The sequence below is a fragment of the Poecile atricapillus genome, chromosome 23, assembly GCF_030490865.1.
Source record: "Poecile atricapillus isolate bPoeAtr1 chromosome 23, bPoeAtr1.hap1, whole genome shotgun sequence".
In the NCBI taxonomy this organism is placed as follows: Eukaryota; Metazoa; Chordata; class Aves; order Passeriformes; family Paridae; genus Poecile; species Poecile atricapillus.
In genome coordinates this window covers 6,467,059-6,487,820 of record NC_081271.1, presented here as the reverse complement: position 1 = coordinate 6,487,820, position 20,762 = coordinate 6,467,059, and the positions used below count along the sequence as shown (strand labels likewise).

The 20,762-nt window shown below is 44.2% G+C and overlaps 1 protein-coding gene across 2 annotated transcripts in view; it reads right to left on the bottom strand.

Moving 5' to 3' along the window:
• Nucleotides 1-20,762, bottom strand: part of KDM5B (lysine demethylase 5B) — a 55,246-nt gene that overhangs the window by 10,250 nt on the left and 24,234 nt on the right. For both annotated transcript variants that reach the window (XM_058855764.1, XM_058855765.1), the window contains exons 7-20: nt 19,790-19,893; nt 18,304-18,462; nt 17,629-17,748; nt 17,022-17,180; nt 16,388-16,569; nt 13,463-13,625; nt 12,361-12,480; nt 10,462-10,656; nt 9,729-9,910; nt 8,860-8,984; nt 8,385-8,535; nt 4,333-4,447; nt 2,010-2,365; nt 768-906 (exon numbers count right to left, since the gene is read on the bottom strand). In XM_058855764.1, the coding sequence (XP_058711747.1) occupies nt 768-906; nt 2,010-2,365; nt 4,333-4,447; nt 8,385-8,535; nt 8,860-8,984; nt 9,729-9,910; nt 10,462-10,656; nt 12,361-12,480; nt 13,463-13,625; nt 16,388-16,569; nt 17,022-17,180; nt 17,629-17,748; nt 18,304-18,462; nt 19,790-19,893 (2,270 nt within the window). The remainder of the gene's footprint in view (nt 1-767; nt 907-2,009; nt 2,366-4,332; nt 4,448-8,384; nt 8,536-8,859; nt 8,985-9,728; nt 9,911-10,461; nt 10,657-12,360; nt 12,481-13,462; nt 13,626-16,387; nt 16,570-17,021; nt 17,181-17,628; nt 17,749-18,303; nt 18,463-19,789; nt 19,894-20,762) is intronic.

Here is a 20,762-nt window from a genome sequence, read left to right as displayed (position 1 = left end):
ACAGAACTAATTTTCCATATTCAGGAGGCAGAATTTCAGAGTCCAGACCAAGAAATTAGCAAATGCCAAGAAAAAAAAAAATCACTCAAGTTCTTTCAAGACAGCCCTCAAACAAAAGTCAGTATTATATGAATTTTATTCCTTCAAAATATTTAAATCCAGGAAAATCAGTTTTTAAAATAAAAGTTCAAAAGAAGTTTTTATCAAAAGCCCAGTTTAGGCCAGAGGGGCCTGAAAATTCCCCTAAGCTAGATTAGAGCTCACTTTATAGAAAAAAATGAGAACAGATGAAAATATTTGGCAATTTATACCAAAATGTGAAATCAGGGCTATCCCAGTGTCTCCCTGGTCTGATCTGGACAGTCCCACTGACCCCTGGCTTGAGCACTCGCAAGGCTGAGCCAGGAACTACTTCTGTATCTGCACCTCAGTGTAGTACACAAAAATGTGATTAACAGGGAGATGCTACTGGGCAACTGAGCAAAAGTGCCCTTAAGGTTAAGTTCCATAATGCAGTAACTTTTTAACTTCAGATTTTTGTGAACAGCTGTTTCATACACTTTATTGCAAGCAGTTAGGTGCAAAGGTGAAGGAATACAGATCAGAAACAGAAACAAGAATCAGGGCAGTGAGTGTAGCTGCTCCATGGCTGAAGGTAACCAATATCCCAGACTGGGTGCTCTGAATCAGAGCAACACTGGAGCCCTGGAGCACACATGGGGTGTGGGGTGGCTCTGGTGGCTCTGGTGACAGCCAGGACCACGTACCTGCAGAGCCTCCACCTCCTGCAGCCAGTCCTTGGCCTTCTGCACTGCATCCTTCAGTGCTGCTCCATTTGGGAGGTAGGCTGGGATCTCCTCCAGTTCCTTCACTGCTGCTGCCAGGCTGCTCAGGGACTGCCGGGGCCTGGGGGAACACAAGAGCCCAGATGTGAGATGCTGCTTACAGGGGTGGCTCTTCCACTCACCTGGGTTATTAAAATCAGAGGGCCACACCAACTGAAGATATGTTCAGTACTGGCTGCACCCAGCAGAGCTGGGGTGTCAGGTGCAGGGGAGGTTTAAAAATGTGTTTGCTTACTCTAGATTCCTACTAGAAATATTCTCACATTTGCACTTAAGGAAGATTTACCTTTTATTAACTTTTGGAAGACAAACACCCACCAAACCCCAGACCAGGCTCACCTGAGAGATTCTGCATTAGAAGGTTAAAACCCTTAAATTGGCTTTTCTATGTATCCCAGTTTGATTCTGAGGTTCTGGTGAGGTACAAACACAACACAGCTCTCTACTGAATGCTAAACCCAAGCATAGTCAGTAATGCCCTATATGAAAATGTCTTAAAACACTGTGGTTAGTAGTGGGTAAAAAATGTTCCAATACTCCAAGTATGACAAAATTAAGAAAAGAAAGGAATCTTGAGGGATGAAACCTGGCACATAAGTTTGTGCCACATCCCTAATTTTTAAGTACACTGTGCTTTCCTCTGTTTTACTTTATAAATTAGAAGGTAAAAACCACAAGAAAATTTTTCTTAGTAAGGATGTATTTGCTTATTTCCTCCTTCCCTGCACCAATTAATCTAGAAAAATCTCATCCTTGTTAGTTAAAAACAGTCCTACATGGACCTCTACGGACTATGAAGTTTTACCTGCTGGTGGAACCTATCTGAGCTTCATCTGAACACCTGAAACTGGGAATGGAGGAAGGTGGAAAAGAAGGAAGAGGCATCTTAAACCCCCTCCCTGTGGCACAAGGAGGATTTACACAAGATGGTTGAGCAACACAAACACTGCAAGGCAACCCTGACACCTGAAACCGCTCCATCCCTCATCATCCTCCTCCAGCCCTGTCCCTTCCAGCACAAGCTCTGCCCTCATGCTGGGAACTGGATGAACAAAGGGGAGTCCCTCCAGGAGTCAGGACACTTCCTTCTGAAACAACTCAGAATTACCAAATGCAAACAAAACAAAACACAAACAGAAAAGCTAAACTTATGTTTAGCTCTACCTGGCCTTTATCAGGTTCCTGGCTTTGTCATCCCAGTGCTCGGACACGGTGAGGAGCTCCTGCAGCTTCGCCATCGCCTTCTCCACCGCGGGGTAGGGTGCGAGCCCCACCCCGGAGTCAATGAGGCGCCTCATGTCATCCAGAGTGAGGGAGCTCTGCTCTGAGCAGCCCAGCTGCACATCCTCCAGCCAGCGCGCCTGCTCCAGCCGCGTCCGCAGCTCCGGCAGCTGCGGCAGGTCCACGTCAAAGTCAAAGCTGACGTCCAGCAGCTCCTGCAGCTCGGCAGCACTGGGCATCTCTTCAGAAAGGAGCTTCTGGCTTTGCTGTTGGAAAGCTTCCACACGGTCAAGGAGATCCTGAAATACACAAATGCAACAATGAATCAGATCAAAGTGCTCTGCCAAGACATTTAACCATGGAAGCGACAAAGTTAACCATGGGGTTAACAATGAGAGCACAGGCTCCTGGCAAGGCCCTGCTGCAATGCACACAGTGCACATGGCAAATTATCCCGAGGCCTGGGACACTCCAACAGTGTCTTCAACACACAGTGCTGCCAGCACCTCCTCATATGTAAGGTGGCTGCAAGCTTGGGTATCCCAGAACAAGGCAATCCCAGTCCCAGAGGTGTCAGAAAGACGGCTTGGAAGAACAGAAAGGATGTAAAGGGAAATTGAGTGTTCCACGGGTGCTGCTGTCTGGCTTTGTTTTGGAATGGTTCAGGCAGCTGAGGAACAGCATGAAGACTTTGCAAAACACTGGGAAGGGCACAGAGGTACTGGAGTTAATTTCTGCTGCACTATTAAGGCTTTTAAGCTGGACCCCACAGTCCCAGTGAGCCACAGGCATTTACTCTCTCCTGCAGGGCTCACCTTCTCTCTCTCTCCATGCACTCAGCAGCTCATTACCCCAAAAGGTATTTCTGGGGCTGTTTGCACTTTCCCCAGGATAAAGGACAGTCATCCAGAGCAATCCCACAGTGAAGGCTGGGATTATTCTGTATGGAGCAACCTGCCCAGCACTGCCTGAAATGCTGTTCCTGCAGGAAGTTCTTCCCTCACAGCTGACATCTTGGCATCTTGCCAGCAAGGCTGTTTCCCAGGGTGGGCAACCTCCCCCAGCATGGAAATAAAACACTTTTTAGAGATAGACTGAATTATGAACCCATCTCCAGTAATGTTGGTCATTTATATCAACAGTCTAATATTTGCACAATGACATATAATTGAGGCTTGTTGAGGATGATACAAAGGAACACTCTGACCATATGTGTTTGTTATTTCCCTGTTCAGGAATGCCAGATGGAGAGGAACTGTTTGCATGTCTGGCATTTCCAAATTTCTGCTTTTCAAGCAGCAAGAAAACTTCACAGCTTCAGTGCTATGAACAAATAACTGTAAATAGGACTGCATTGAATCTGATCCACAGACTGCAGGGCAGATAAAGCTTCCAAAGCAGCAAAGTGGAGTTAAACTGGTTTATTCCCATTCATTTACATGGTACCATTTGGTGTCTCAGTGTTGGTGGATACTTAAGGGACAGTTCAAGAGTGGGACACGGCATCTCCAGGTTTCAAGTGTCACGAATACACAAAACCCTTCCTTAAGACAGGAATTGCAGCTGCACAGAATTTTTTTTTAATTGCCCCTCAGTGTGACATGGAATATTTTGGGAAATTCTGAAACAAGATTTTGAATTACTTTCAGTTTGCCTAAGGGCTCATCATCTGGGGAGCACAGAACCAGCACAGCTGGTGGTCACGGGATTCACAGTGATCTGACTCCTGCCAGCAGCAGGTTCTCTGCTAGAGAGAGGATTTGGCCAGCCTGGGCTGGGTTTGGCTGGAGTTATCTGTGGGGTTTCCTGGAATGTGAGTTGAGAGCACTGAGGGATCTAATTACAAGACTGAAAAAGCTGATTCTGGATCAACAAAGAAGGAAAGTGGTAAAAATGAGAGAGCTGTCCCTCAGAGCACTGGGGAGTTTGAATGTTCTCAGATTAACCTGGCTTTACTCGTAAGAGCAGATCAGTTAATTGACCCAAAGTTTTAACCTGCAGTTACCCAGGTCATCCTGCTCCTTCTCTACAGTCCTTCATACAATATTAATGGTTTGATTTGCCTGTGCAGTATGAAACTCTGCTGACCACAAACAGCAGCTGGTCAGAGCTCCCTTCTTCAGCATCCCATGCGCACAGGTCAGCCCAGCCTGCCAGTGCCCAGGTATTAATTCTTGGAGCAAACAGTGAGATAGGAGATGAAGGCAGAGCAAAGCCATCACTCTGTAAATGCTCCTGCTCCCCTCCCAAGGCTTCCCCAGGTTACCTTGAGCAGTGGTGTCTGGCTGAGGACGCAGGGCAGGGCATAGAGCTGCCTCACAAACAGCCGCAGCTCGTTCACCGTCAGCTGGTTCTGGCACTTCCCTCCCCCGGAGCGGTACCTGCAACGACACCCACCAGCTTTCCTGGTTAGCACTGGAAAGGATAAAGATAAAACACAACTTTGAGGCCAGGTTGGAAAGGGCTTGGAGTAACCTGGTCTAGAGGAAGGTGTCCCTGCAGGGAGTAGAACAAGATGAGCTTTAAGGTCTCTTCCCACCCAAACCGTTCAGGGATTTTTTCTGATTCCCAGACATCTCCTTAGGATTTCATGTCAGCCAGGCCTTCCTCAGGAATAGCAGAATATTCACAAGCATCCAAGCAGCCCAGGGCTCACACACGTGGGAAACCTCAGTCTGCCACTGCAGAATGGGCTATTGTTGAAACACTCATATTAAATAGGATTCTGGAACAACTACTCAGCCGTGGAAGGGAACTGGTTATTATGGAATAAAATTAAGCTTTTTTTTCCAGAACACAAAGCAACTGTGGATAAACTATTCAGTTATGTTGCAGTAGCTATTGTAGTCAGCTCTGCCCATGCCCACACCATAAGAGAACAAATCCCAATTCTGAATGGGTTTTATATTGACAGGTTGTGTAGGCACTTCTGAAAAATCCTCTCTACACTGAAATCAGCATTTTTATTTTTATCTAAAAGCTTTGAATCAAATGAGTGGCTTATAAGTGTTAACAAATTGCCCAGTATTAAAAGCCTCTCTAAACTCAAGCCAGTATTAATGAGGTCTGAGAACCCTGAACAGAAAAGGAAAGAGATCCCTTACAATGCGAGCTCCAATTGAATCCACAGTGTGTTATTTATACAAAAGAGAACAGCCCAGCAGGATATGCCAGCATGACTGGAATGTGAACACTACAAAATAAATTTTAATTTACTATTCTGTGTTAAAAATGTGTATTTTTAACAGATACACAGGATCACATTGGGAGCTCCAAACCCCACAGTCAGCTGAACAATAAAATGAATTCAAAGCCTCAGGTACAACACAGGTTTCTTTACAGGCTCCTTTGTTCTACTGGATTTTGAGTAAGCTCCACAGTGTCTTTAAAGAAAAGGCACAAGTTTTTAAATACATAAATATTTATATACATATACATACACATATCTAAACAAAGCTGTCACAAGATGTTTTTGAAAACCAGAAATTACATGAGCCTAGGAGAAACCATTGACAGAAGCCAAACCCATGTCTGTCCAGGGTTATTAATCACAAAGGTCCCCAAGGACAAATTCTCAGAGACTCTAAAGCACAGAACAGGTTTCAGAAGACCTAGAGAAGGCAGGGGATAAACATGGCAGCAGGGCAGGAACACTGCTGCCTTCCAGTGCCAGGAGAACAAGGGCCACACGGTGCTCTGGCCCCATCCAGATATTCACAGAACATCTCCAAGCCAGCATCTGTGAGGGTTTAATCACCCAGCACTGAGAGAACCAAAGGAAACAGGGATGTACAGCCCATTTGCATCTCTTCAACTACTGCAAAGGAGCTGGTGAGCAGGAGTCACAGGATTTGCTATGATTTATTACCTTCTGTCCTGGTCTTCTCCCCATGAACTGCTGTGTTTACTGTACTGGAGGAGATGTGCCACTGACTGCTGTGACTGACAGGGATGACCTTCCTATAGGAGACAAGTCTCCTGCATGACTCTTCCAAACTCGGGATCAGACCAAAATGCTCAGCCCACAGTAGAAAGTTTGCCAACAGCACAAACCAAATTTTAGGCAGAATCCACAATCCTTCCTAACCAACACCTGGCACTGGGCATAATGGAGGTTGTCAAGCATCCTGCAGATGTGAGCTTCAGGCACATGAATCTGTATGTAATGTAACATGTAGTAAGATTTTAAGCAGATAATTCTCTTCTTTATATCCTCCTTCAAAAGCTGTGAACATTCCCCACTTCAACCTTATAAGGAAACAAATAATCAAGTAACACGGGTTTTAAAACTCCTAAAAATTATGAAGATGTGAAAATGAACTTTTCCCAGAAACATGCCAGAAAAGATCCAAGAAGAAATGGTGAGAGAAGGATTAAAACCTTTTCTAGAGCAAATAAGAATCTCAATGCAAGCACTGCCTTGACACTGTGTACAGCAGCAGCACAGGGTCAATTACTCATCACAGCCTGGGATGCTGCAGGAGCTGGCAGGCCCAGCTGTGAGGAAGGCTGAGAGCCTCTCATGATGACAAAAGAACAGACCTAGTTAAGAAGATGAAGACAAAAACTGCTCCCAGCTCATCCCAGGCCAAACAAAGTCAGGGACACATTCAGTGCAGGAAGGATCCATGTGGCACAGAGAAGCTGGGAAGGGCCTGGCTGCTGCTCCCAGTTCAGCACTGGGAAACATGGACAAGCACCAGGGATAGGAGGGCACAGACTGGGGATGCCAGAAGAAGAGCTGGCTCAACACCAAATGAAGGAGGAGATCAGAAGTGGACAAGTTCTTTGAGGATGGTGCCTCAAATCTCTAGGTTGGAAGTTCCCTGTCTGGCAGAAGACGTGCCCCTGTGGGAGTGTGGAATTTCTCATTCCCTGTTGCAGTTTTTTATGTTGTTGTGACAGAGGCTTCGTCTTCTGTGTGTGCAAGACAGCAAAGTGAATTTTTATCAAGTTCTTACAACAAAGGCTTACAGAGGGAACACCAGGAAGGAAGACAAGAATCATGTCTAAGTGTGACAGCAGAACACTTTATCCCCAAAGTCCTACCAAGCCAGTCTTCAAAGTGCTGCGAGAACAAAGGAGTGATGAGCTCCATGACCTCTGAGGCAGGTGACATCCAGGAACCACACATGTGCACTTCTACCAGCACAAAAGGCAACTGCTCCAAAAAACACCACACTGTTCAAAGCAGCAGAAATGGGTGAATATTCTCCAAATGGGAAAAATTACAATCAATTTTTTCTGAAGTACTTCACACTTAAAGATTGGTGGATATGAGCCATACTATTCTCCACGTCCATAAATGCAACATTTTCTTAGAAATCACCATCCTGCAAGGCTCAATGTGCCCAAGGTGAGTTTGGGTGCCCTGATCAATGGCTTTAAGCTGAAGGAGGGCAGCATTAGATGGGACAGTGGGAAGGAATTGTTCCCTGTGAGGGTGTGAGGTCCTGGCACAGGTTGCCCAGAGAAGCTGTGGCTTCCCCATCCCTGGAAGTGGCCACGGCCAGGCTGGACAGGGCTGGAGAAGCCCAGGATAGTGGAAGGTGTCCCTGCCCATGGCAGGAGGGTGGAATGGGATGAGCTTTAAGGTCCCTTCCAACCCAAACCAGTCTGGGATCTATGGGTGAAGAATGACACAACAGAAATTGGTAGTTTGTGAATCCTGAGAGAAAGGCTCTTACATCAATACAGGCACAACTAGACTTGTGCAATGAGGAGGAGCCTTAGCCTTCTGCTCTGGCTCTTTTCAGCTAATTTCAGACATGGAGTACCAGCAGGACCAGCAGACAGTTCACAAAGAAAACTGCCCTACTTCAAATCCCTTGAGCAAATAACCTGTCTAAAAGATTTGATGTAAAGAGCACGCATTTTTTCAGAGCTCTCATACAACATTCCCACCAGCAGCAGCTCAGGGAGTTAAAGCACTTTGTTTTTCCACAAGACAGAGAGTAATGAATACAACACCACCTGCACTATGCACAGATTTACAGTGTCCACAGCACAAAGACAAGTGGACTGTATCTTGCTGGGTGTAACTTTATCTGGACATACCACACCATCTGTTCTTTTCTGGGAACACTAAAATGAATTTACAGACTAACTGTCAAACACAGAGGAAGAAGAGATTTGAAAACTCAGGATGTTTAACTTATTACATGTAGTAAAGCCAAATCTCCCTGTCAAAGATGGCTCTGCTGAGGAGACAAACATTCTTTTAATTTTCAATTCTTGCAGAGCACTAGCATCCATCACTGGCCACTGACATCCATCTCTGGTGCCCCAATTTTGCTGTAGACATGGAGTGGAACTCACCTGGTCTGTCTCTTGCCATTCAACAGCTGCTGGGCCACTGAAGCACATTTGTCTGCGTCCTGTGTCACCAGCCGTAGGTGTCGCAGCAGGTCGTTGTCTGGGAACTTTTTCACTTCTGACTCTTCTATCAAAGCCTTAAAACTGATGAGACCTGTTGGGAAAGACATTAAGATAAGAAGTCTCCCTTTGTGATGGATTTTCCATGGTAAGGCTTAGAAACACAACACATTAAATTTATTTCTATTTGTACTTCAGTTATACTTTGTATCAAAGTGATTTACAGTCTTGTCACACACAGACAACTTAGCATCATTTCTGGGACGGTAACAGCTCAAATATTTACTTAAATACATGAAGTGATAAACGATTTCTTTTGATTGTCACATAAGAAAAATGTTACTACAGTTCAGAAACAAAAAACTGAAAAATTAGTTCTTTTAAACGATGGGCTACAGGCAGCAGGTAAGATCCTCACTTTTTTTGTTGTTGATCTTTGCCTCCAGGGCCTCGTTGACGTTGGAAGCCCACTCGTTGTAGGACTCGGCGCGCATCTTGAGCGCGTTCATCATCGGGTACAGCTCCTCCAGGGTGTAGCGGTACCTGTGGGCAGCACACGACTCAAACCTCCAGCAACACCATGGGCAGCAGGAGGGTGGAAGGAGGGGCACCAATATGAGGACCCAGGTTGGATGGGGCTTGGAGCAACCTGGACTGCTGGAAGGTGTCCCTGCCCATGGCATGGATGGAATGAGATGGGCTTTAAGGTCCCTTCCAGACCAAACCATTTGGTAATTCTAAGGTGTGTTGGTCCATACAACAGAGAAATAAGCTTCTGTGCACTCAGGGTTACAAAATTAAGACCTTACAACCACACTGTGTTCCCTAATTTCAAACCTGTAATTGCTTCAAAATGCAATTTCTATGGGACAATTAAGGATTTGTGACACTGTCTTAGAGGGCACTACATTCATGTAGGACAAAAGATGTACTGAACAGCACAGGAAAGTTAACAATGAGAAGGACAGCTCCAAAAAGCAAAACAATACTCCTTGGCAAGGACTGGATCTAAGGGACAGTGACCCAGTTGCTATAAATAAAATGCAAACTAACTTAGCCAGCAATTTTGCCATTGTAGAGCAAGAAGAGCTGAATGCTGAAGAGCATTTTGTGTGTGAGCACAAAACAGTCCCATTGTTGTGGGGGCACTGGATTTGCAAAGGACTGAAACAGAAACAGAGACCAGCCCCACTGGCAGCAGAGATTACCAAACCACAGACACTACTGTGTATCTACACAGACAATACTATCTCCAGATCATGTTGTTAGCTACTACTTCAAGCTTACCCCAGTTTGTATTTGTAGGTGGGACAGGAACAGAGGTCCTCAATGTGGTACAAGCACACTAACAACCCAGGTTTGCAGGGACAATAAACTGCTGACATGAAGCAAGTGGTTTTACACTTCAGGCACTGTCGCTCATCATCAGGGAACAGCTCAAATGTCACCCTCTCGGAGTCAGTCACTCCCTGCAAGAGTGTCACACCAAAGCCCAGTGAAGAAGTGACTGTTACAAAGGGGAGGCTATTCCAAGCTAAAACATCAGAAGGTAAGTTTATCAAATGAATAATGAAGTTTAGATATAAGATATTCAACCCAGGTAGACAGAAATCTTGGTTAATGAAAAATTCCGCTTTCCTGACCAAATGACTGGAAATACAAATATTACCTTAAAAGTGACATTCTGAAGAACATTAAAGGGCACGTACATATATAAATAAGGTGCATGACCAATGATTCTTAACCCAGATGGTCCCCTGAAATCCACAACTTAGGAAGAGACTAGGTACCTGTAAGCCTCTGACACCCCAGTACAAGAACCAGTATGTTCTCACATCACTGTTTCAACTGTTACTGCATTCATTATAATGAATTCCATCCCTCCAAGTGCTCAAGGCCAGGTTGGGTAGGGCTGGGAACAACCTGGTCTAGTGGAAAGTGTCCCTGCCCATGGCAAGGGATGGAACAAGATGACCCTTAAAGCCCCTTCCCACCCAAACCATTATTTCCTACAACTCACCAGTTTATCAACCTTCTCACGCAACCTCTTCTCCTCTTCAATCATAATAGCCATGTCTTTCTGGACTGTAGATGCCACCACAACATCCAGGACATCTGCTTTGGAAGCCATTTTACAGATCATCTCATCGTGGGAGAAGACGCAGTAGCGGTTGAGCAGCCGGTAATGCTCCACGCACTGCCGGCCCAGGGGCAGCTGCGGGGCAGACACAGCATCAGGGAATGGTGACACTTGGGAAATGACATCAAGGTACCCACTCTGTATGCTACTAACCAAAAACTGCCACAAGGAAAGGCTAAGACAAATCCTTCCAGCAGAAATACTCATACTTCAGAGTGTAAAACTAGAGAAATCAAGATGCCAAGTTGTGCACACCAGGAGTGCTTATGGCTCTTTCCCAGTGGACTCTACGGGTGTGAGCTGTATAGCTGAGGGACGAGCCCTCTCTTGTGGAAGTTGTAATTAAAAGTTACTAAATCACTCAACCACAGTGGGTTCAGGAAGACCCAAGATAAAAATGCACTGAGGCCAAGGAAGTATCAGATGGACAAGTACATAAGCCTGGGCTGTTTCTACTCAAGGGATGCCCCATCCCAGGCAGGTGCAGAGCACCCTGGGCCTTCTCTCTGCTGACATGAGCTGTGCTGCAGCACGAGAAACTGCTGGCTCAGGGAGCACTGATGGCCCTAACTGGCTGCAGGCAGAGCACACAGCTCATCCTGAGCTGGGCAGGTCACTCAGCTCCATTTACAGGCCAGGCAGACAGGAATGCTCCGAGTACAATGATGTTTTATGTTACTGCTGGGTCCAGTGTGAAGCTCATGGAAGAACAAGAGGAAAAACCAAACCAAACCAACTGGCACATGAGCACAGTCAAGAGCAGAAAGCTTTCTTGCAATAATAGTCATCTCCCTCTTCTAAGTAATGTTTTTTTACATCTAGCAATGTTTTAGTTAGGCTACACCTATGAATAGCCAAGACCTTTAGGGGAGGAAAAAAAAAAAATCACAAGATAAATAATTTGAAATATCAGAGTCTCTGAAGAATCTTTCTGAGATCAGACAGCACTGTGCATCTGAATCATTTGCTATGAAGGTAAAATTACTTGTAACTTTGGAACAACTGTCCTCCATTTGTGTTTATTTTTGAAAAGATAAAGATCTTATTCAATAACTCTACCTACTAACTGTAATGTTATTAACAGGTAATGTGTGTCCATCTCTGCTGGTTCAGTGAGCTGAACTGGGAATGATACACTGCTCTGTAAATCTTCCATTTGAACTGGAGAACTTTCTGCTCTCTTCTCATTAAGGTGTTCTTCCACAAAAACCTGGAGCACCTCTGCTACCTAAGAGGATGCTCTCACATGAGGTGCAGTTCCTATTTTTTTTCACCACAAGAGGACTATCAATGTCTTTAACTCTTATTAATGTACTACATGTATCTTCTGACTTTATCACAGAAGCTAAAGCGGAAAAGATATGCAAGTTGGATTTGATTTCCAGCTGCAGAAAGCACCTCTTAGAGAATTCCCAGCGCAATAAACTGAGAAATTTCATTCTGGCTTTTGATTTGAGATGGAATTTGGGGACACAAAACTGAGCAAACTCCAGCAGTACTGGTGCATCTCATACTCCAGGCATGTACAGGACTGTGCCTCCCTCCTGCTGCAAAAGCTACACCAGCTCTGATGCATAATCCTAAAACCAAATCTTCAGAACCAGAGGAAGCCCACAGTTCAGTGCATGACAAACCATTTCAGCAAACACCCTGCTGCCAGCAACAGGCTCCTTCTGATCTGTGACCTAGATTTGTGCATCAGCAATAAATCAGAGCTGTACACCAGCTAGGAACAGCTTTGGAACTGCTCACTTAGGGAAAAACTAGTTTGGAACATACCCAGTCCACGGTGCAGAAGTTCACAGCTTCAGCAAAGTTGAAGCCCTGGTTGAAGCCGCTGTGGTAAGCTCTGGGAAAGGTGATCACAAACTCCCCAGCACACTGGTTGGTTCTGTACACCTGGGGGGACACACAGGCCAGCATTAGCTCACACCCAAACACAGCTGGCACTGCAAGGGGAACATGGATTTCCAACTCGCAGTAACTTCTGTGAGGACTCCTCAGAGTTTCAAACCATAAGCCCAGGAATTACAACTGGCAGCTGATAAAGTGCCATGTAAAACCCTGGAAAGCCAAGGGTTCCACTCAGCCACACCCCATTCTGAACAGTTCTAGGCTGGCTGGGCCTTGTGCTCCTCACACCTCAGGGTTAGGGCCAACACAGATCCAGCTCTCTCCAATGTGCAGCTGAAGGGGAAGAGAAATTGGGAACTTTAATATTCATACTATTATTCTTCATCTACGACTGTTGGGGCTATACAGTCAGCATGAAAGCAGGCAGGTCTTTCTGCATCTTTCCATTTTGGAGGCTACCATAGGAGATGCCAGAAATTTTCCTACTTTTTCCAGATTTTCCTTTAAGTCCCAAGGTCAGCTCATCAAAAGCCAATTAAGTTGTAAAGGGACATAATTCCCATGAATAATCTAGTATGAAGTAAGATGAAATCTGATGAAAAAATGTTTTTTAAACACCAAAGGACTTATCCAGGAAAAATAAGAGAATGTGGATGACAAATAAAGGAAGAATGGGGTTTGGGCCCTTGACAGAAACTCTATGCCAAAAAACAGTGTCTGATTGAACAGACATACAAGAGCTCCTGCCATTGTTCCAAAGGTAAAGCCTAAACCTTCCAGCTGAGACACAGAAATAGAAATATCCAAGATAGATCTCCAGAGAAGAGTCTGCCAGTCGATTCCAAAGGCAACAATTCCATTGCCCATCTGTTCACACTGGCACATTGTAGTGGATAAGGAAGATGCAACACACAAGGAAACCACCACACCACCTCTGTCATAAAAGTGGCTTCAATTATCAGCTTTAAGTAGCGTTCCAATCAAAGAGGGTTGGGTTGGGGGAGTAGCACAGGAGTCCGACACATACAGGCACCCCGTGGGCCATCAAAGTGTTCGGGTTCATTATGGTGACAAGTTGGTGCAAGAGATCTGGCTGGGACTCAAATAGCTCTGGAGCAAGTTTCTTCATTACATCCTCCAGCTGCTCAGCTGCGTACCCTGGGGCTCCATACCACGTTTTAGGCTCCCCCCTGCAAGATTATTAAAAAAAGTTAAATATAAGCAAATTTTAAGTTACATTTTTAGTCTTCTGTTTAAAATACACCATGTCAAAGGAAGGGTATATCACCAGGAAGGAATGCAAAGGTTCTGTACCTTCCCGAATCTTTGCATTTTATACAGGTCCATCTTCTCCAGACCTATTTTTAACTGCCTACACTTCTGAGCAGGTACTTCAAATATTGTGGGGGAGGGAGAAAAAGTCTGAAGAAGTCCTCAGTGAAGTTCTGCTGATTCCAGCACTACTTCAAAACATAAGCTGCCTGTCTTTTCCCATGAACACAAACGTCCTCTTGGGTCCAACAACCAAAGCTAGTTCTTCCTGTGTTATGCATAGCTGCCATAAAAGCAACACATAGGAAGTAGAATTCAAACTTCCAAATTATGCAAGACTTCAAAGGAAAAAATAATCCATGTCCAGAGTAGGAACAAAGAACTTTGAGCACCACCTTTACCCAGTGCAAGCCAGCTGAGAGAATTAAGGGAATGCAGATGTGTTCTAGCAGATACTGTTTCAAGCTTACACTGACACCGGCCCACTGCAGCACTTGAGACAAAAATGCCTCCAAGGCCTTAGAAAAAATGAATTTAGAAAAGATATTTAGAAAGGAAAACAGACAAATCACCTTATTCCAAGACTTCTGAAGAGCTGGCAGACTAAAACTGACCAAACAGAGTTATTTTTTTTCCATCAATCACTAAGCAAGTGTAAGGATTCCAAAAGTAAAGAGTGAAGTGTGAATCCAGAAATCTATCTCTCATCCCTAGGAGCTCAATCCTGTACTCACAGAGCCCTGTGTCAGGGGAAGAGGACAGCCAGCAGGATGGACTGTGGAGGGACAGCTGCTTGGACAAGGTATCACAAGGAGTTGTTACAGGGTATTAAATAACTTTGCAGCCTTGGACCTGGCCATCATCCTGGGACAACTCTAGGAATCCAGGAGGACTAGCCACAGATGCAACTAAAAACCATCCTGTGTCTGGACTGGGCTTAGTCTAGAGCTCTGCTCCCTGATAGGTGCCAGCACTGAGGAATGGGTGACAAGATAAGGTGCTAAACTTAGAGCAGGATACTGGAACTGGGGGTCTCTGCACCTGAGGGGAACAAGTAACAGACAGTTCTAATGCAGGTGTGGAGGTGCCAGCAGTCTGAGGGAGCAGCACTGGAGCTCACAGCTCTTTTAGTTCTGCTTCCCGACTATTCCACATCCCTGCCTGCACAAATACTAGCAGCAATGATGGCAATTCTTCCTCTGTCCAGGACTGGCATCTTATTTATTTCCAAGCATCTTTAGAAGCAAAGGTTTGGGTTTTTTTTCCATTTTACCATTTCTAGAACTATGACAGGACTCACAGTTCTCTAGGAGGACTATTGTCTTCAACCCTGGGAAAGCTCTGCTGCTTGAGCCTGGGTCGCTTGGGATTAGCTGCTCACAACACTGCACCAGGCAGGACACAGGCTCCTCCAAGGCACATGGGAATGCTGAAGCTGGACACACCATCCCTAGGACTCTCCCAAAAACCAGTCCTGCTTTTTGGAGCCTTTGATTCAGAGTTTGGAGCACTGTCTCTGCGGAAGCAGATTGTTCAGACTGCTCTGGCCAAGAACAGCTTTAACCTCAACTGCACATTGCTCTCTAATGCAGACATAAACCTCTGCATTGAAGGGAAATAAAGAAGAAGACTGCAAATGAAAAGGCATCAAGGACTTTCCTGCTGGAGGATAAATAAATTGAAAGCAGGTCAAGCCACTTTCACGTGTGTCTGGATGTATCTTGTGTATGCACAAGTACACCTGAGCACTGACACACCTTCTGCAGACAATAATGCAATTGGGGGCACACTATGGAGAACTGAAAGCCATCCTAAGAACTCTCCTAGAAGAAATTAAATCTGTGCTGCAACCTCCTCTCCCACCCACAGTTTTCAGTCTGACTGAAGACTCAGACAACAAGAAAAAAGAGCAGTAACACATGACAAAAAGACTGTTTTTACCATGTAATCCTGTCATTCCTTCGCTCACCCTCGCTCAAACATTTGTTTTTGTAACAGTAAGCAGCACAAAAGCAAGTGAATTAAGTCACTGGCTCTTGGGCTGCACTGCAGAAACTGCTATTTCAAGGAGCAGCAATCAAATAACCAACCAAAAAGGACCCACTGAGTAGCAGCTGGGATGTGGTTTTACCATTCTGCTTGAATACTCGTATGAACTAGGAAAGAAAAAGAGCTTGACAGGTTTCAAAAAGAGTGACAACCATAATCCAGACTTCAGAAAAGCTGTTGTAAGGTGAGAAGTTCAAGGAGTTCAGTCTATTTAGAATATCAAAGAGATAGCAAAGATCTGTCCTGATTACAGCTGACAAGTGTTGGCTTGATGAGAGGATTTATGACAGCATGATCCATCTAACAGACAAAACGTGCCGGAACTGCTAGCTGAAAGTTGGATGATTTTTAAAAGAAAACTCGTATGGTTTTTAGTTTACATTGAGTATAATAAAACATTTGATGGAGTATCTGCTGCATCTCTCATGGATTTTTTAAAACTGGGAATGGATGTCTCTTTCCAAAATATGACCTCTTGTCCAAAAGTAAATCAATGTAGGAATTACATTGTCAGATTTGACCCTGCTGCAACAGGACAGCTGAGCTCTGTAAATCTGCTTTTAGTCCACTAATTAAGGGGAATAGGGAAAGGGAGATTGTTTCCTAGACTGAGTTTATTCCTCACACTCACCAATGCAGATAGTTAATGGAATAGCTCCAGTGGTCTTCTATATGCCAACAAAATGAGGAAAAGCACATTCCTACGTACAGCCAGGGCAATTTCATCCCACAGATGTCTGCAGTGATGTGAGCAAGCACAGACTGCTCCATCACAGGCATGTTGTTTAAATTCCAGCCACTATCAAGGTATTCCTGTAAATTGAACAGAACACTCGCAGGTTTATACAACAGGAAGTGAAAAACCCAAGAAAATAAAACTGCTCAATAGCAATGAAAGAAAAGCACTTTTCCCAACTGAGGAATATAAGAAACAGGTCAATGACTCAAAGACTAAACCCTCCATTGTCTTTGCCTCTTTCACAACCCTGACCTGACTTCCTTTGTTAAAATGAGACCTTTTTTATTTGGTTTTATTTGGTTTGGAAGTTATTTATTAACTACTAGAATAAACCTAGGCTTTGAATGGCTGATCACAACAAATTTTATTTATTCAAAACCCCAATGTAGTTCTCCTCTTCAAATACTCTGCCAGATACACCAGACAAACACTTTGCAACCCAGTTCCATTATTGTGTTTTGAACCAAGGAGAGTCATTAAATGAAAAACTGCAATAAAAACATTCACAGTGAACTCAAATACCAACCTCTTCTTCTGGTCTAACTTTAAACTTCCCACCTCTAACTGGGAAGCCACTGCCAAACTCCTTCGAAGCAATGTCAGCTCCATATTCCACTGTCACATCCTCTTCAATGGTACTGACAAGTCTCCAAAATTCTTTTTCCACCAGCTCAGTGGGGACCATCTAGGTGTGAGAAGAAAAGGAAGTATGTACTGAGGAAAGTAGGAAAGAAGCATGTGCATCAAAGCTGTCTCAGGGAGGAACTTCCATTAGCTTGAAGCTTTTCCCCATTTTAAAATTGTTTCAACAAGAGCACAACTGCAGCAGAGACATGGTTCCAGGAGATGCTGCTGCCCTGTTCTCTCAGGAGTGGCTGACAGTGAATGTTCTCTTCCCTACAGACACTTCTAAAGTGGGAAAAAACACAAATAAAAATACAAGCAGCTGGTGGAACAAGAAACTACAACACCAGCAAGAACCAGGATTCGCTGATGCAAATGCGAATCTTTGATTTGGGATTTCATCCCATTCAAAACCAGAATCCCTCCCTTCCTCCTTCCCCAGAGTTACCTATTTTAGCTAAGCACACAAAATGCACTCTACACAACATGAGGATAAAGCAGGAACATACGTGTACTGGCATGTTAAAATAGTCTGACTTGAAGGCATCAGCCATTTCCCCAAATGTGCGGAGGGTGTAGTCTCGTGCTGCTTGTTCAAACCCAAAGGCTTCTTGAGGCTTGTTACACTCCTGTGAGAAGAAAAGGTAATTGTTTCTATAACACATTAACACAACACTGTGCTCAGATTTACACAAGTGGGCTCCTCTAACAGCTTCAGAGCAGTAAGAAGGAAGGACACCACTGAAATGAAAAGACTCCCAAAGGGCAGAGTCAGAAGAAGAAGAAACTCTGCTTGATTCACCAAATCACCATGTTTTTTTATAAATCTGTATAAATTTTAATGTATTAATATGCCTAATTTCTCCTTACTCTAGTAGAGCTCAACAGGATAAGATCCATACACCACCACACTGAAGCACCCAGTGAGACTCCAATTTTAAATACAGAGAAAAGGTGTCAGCTAAAATCCAAAATGTTCTTCAAAGGCACACCAATTTTTGACTCAAAACAGTAAGTGTCAGCTTTGCAATATGAAGCATTCCCAGTTTTCATTTTAGCTTTACCTCTACCACCCCGTTTGAGCAACCTTAAATAACAACAAATTGTATTTTCTATTTCTGTGATGGGTTTAAAAGAACCCACGAAATACAAATTGGCCTAAGTGCAGTGATTTGTCAGATTACCTGAGCCAGACACTGGGGACACCTCCAGTCCCCCTTGGGAACATCATGGAGGGGTGGAATTAAACAGAAGGTGTGGTAACTGTCATCACAGCCATCACACAGCAGGAGCCTGTCCTCATCATTCCCACTGCCACACAGGAGACACACATACAGATCCACCTGCAACACAAAATTCCACAGTAGGAATGGGAGCACTGAAGGTAACTCAGGGTGAAAGCAGTTTGGTAACTCTCATCTGTGACACTTCCCAAAGCTTATTCCTACTTTATCTGCAATGGAAATGAGACAAACACACCCCAAATACTCTTTTAGAAGTTTAAATACCTCCCTCTGTAATTTAAGAAAAGAACACAAGCCCTTCCATGCATTTTCTTTTCCCAAATGCCAGAAGACTCGACTGAGAGCCAGGACAGTTCACATCAGCAGCACTGGAGCCTTGGCAGGTATGACCCAGCACCTGGGGCTGGGCAGGAATAACCCAACACCTGCTGGGGGCTCACAAACCCTTCTCCCATGTGCAGCCTCAGGTGTTTCATTCCCCTCTGAGACCAACTGCATTGGAAGACAGAAATGGGAGAGAAATGGGTTCCTTTTGCTGGGGGTGTTTCTTATTTTCCTCAGAGAAGGCACCAACCTTCCAATAGAGCTTTGAGTAGAGGGGCAGCTCTTAATTCTGACAGAGCAGCTCCCAAGCCCCAAGGAACAGGCACTCCAACCTGGGATGGAGTGAACCTCTTGCCTTATGTTGCTAAAAAAAGCAGCAGCATCTCCTGCTCCTCCCCACAAGCTTTTTTCATTTGGGGGATGAGGGTGTCAGGCTTCTGTTATTTGCACTCTTCATTCTCAGGTACCAGCTACAGGTGTGGATTAAATGATAACATGGTTGGTTTTAAGAGAGACCCACTTTGTAGCATGGGCAGAAAGAATCTCAGCCATTATCTTCTAAAAAGTGAGACAACTACCACTGCCTTCAGGTGGGGGTTTTGGGGGATACTTGGTGGCCTGTGGGGAGCTGGAGCAGAAACAGGGTTGGATTTTTAAGATGCATTTGAACAAAGCTTCTAATTTAGTGCTGAAATTGTGGAATTAGGGGCAGGTCTGTGAAGTGCCATGTGCCACAGCCTGAACAGAGCTCCCCTGAGGTTACAGAGCAGTGGGGAGAGATCAGGTCACACAAGAACCACCTCCACTGGACTATGCTTTCAAAAAGCTTATTTTGAGACTGTACTTTGGAGACAGAACACAAGTTACTTTAGTCATAGATAATGAAACAACCATCCTGTCATTTCAAGCTTTGTGAAGCAGGAAGCTTTGGCAGTGTTGATATCCCAGCAGGCACAAACACTGCTGTGCTTCAGCCTGGGGCTCCAGGAAGAAGACAAGAGTCCTCCATGTGGCAAAGTGACAGCAGGTTTTACTACACACCCCAGAGAAATCCAGAAATGTCTGCAAAACATGCAGCTGCAGGAAGGCAAGGGGTACTTACAGCATTGGTGGGTTTTTTAGATCTGACTTTGGATTTGTCCTTCTCTGGCTCCCCAGAAAGTTCTTTCTTCTCAGGGAGTTTCACCACACTGCGCATTTCCTTGTCTGGGCAAATCAAAAATATGAGAGTTTTACAAAATGTTTCAATGCCTAGCATTCCTTTTGTTTGTTTTATTTATTGCTTGTTAGACTAGACTGCATCATGCCAAGGTATTTGCTGAATTGTTATCCCCCCTACATTTGTTTCAATCAGTGCAGAGCAAGACCTGAACTCCTGCAATGCCTTCAAAAGCCAGTGTTATCCAAAAATCCCAGCACACCACCACGAGCCAGCACTGGCTATCACAGCCCACAGTTTTTCAGTACTTTATATGCCATTTCAAATAATTTTAATTGAATTATGAGCAGGTGTTAAAGAATGTTGCCAAGAGCTTTTTCCTTCTACTCCTGAGGGAGGGAGACTTAGAGTCTCCTTAGAGACTCCCTGAAGAAAAAAAATCAAATTACCAAACATCATAATCTAAACAAATTACTGAAAAAAAGATTTTGAATGAACAAATGAGACTGACAGATTGCTTAGGTAATTTCAATTATTGAGTAGTTGTAAATGGTTCCTGTATTTATTTGGCTAAATTATTTATTAACAAGCTTATTCTTCTGTTTGATGGCTTAAATATTGTTTTTCAGTCTCAAATAATTATTTCTTAAGGAGAGAACAGACTCAGGACTGCTGATAGCAGCAATTTAATTATATTATGGGAACTTTAACCTCAAAACATACTATCTTTTGCTTTCATGAGTTTAATTTCCTGATTTCAAGTCAAAATTCTTTCCTAAAAGTATCTGATATCTGATACATTCTTAAAAGAGTTTCTTCTATTTAAAGCTCATGCACTGATATTATTTAAAATACAAAACAAAAACATGGCTCCAATCTCATTTCCATTTGTTCCAGAATAGACACCCAAGACTAA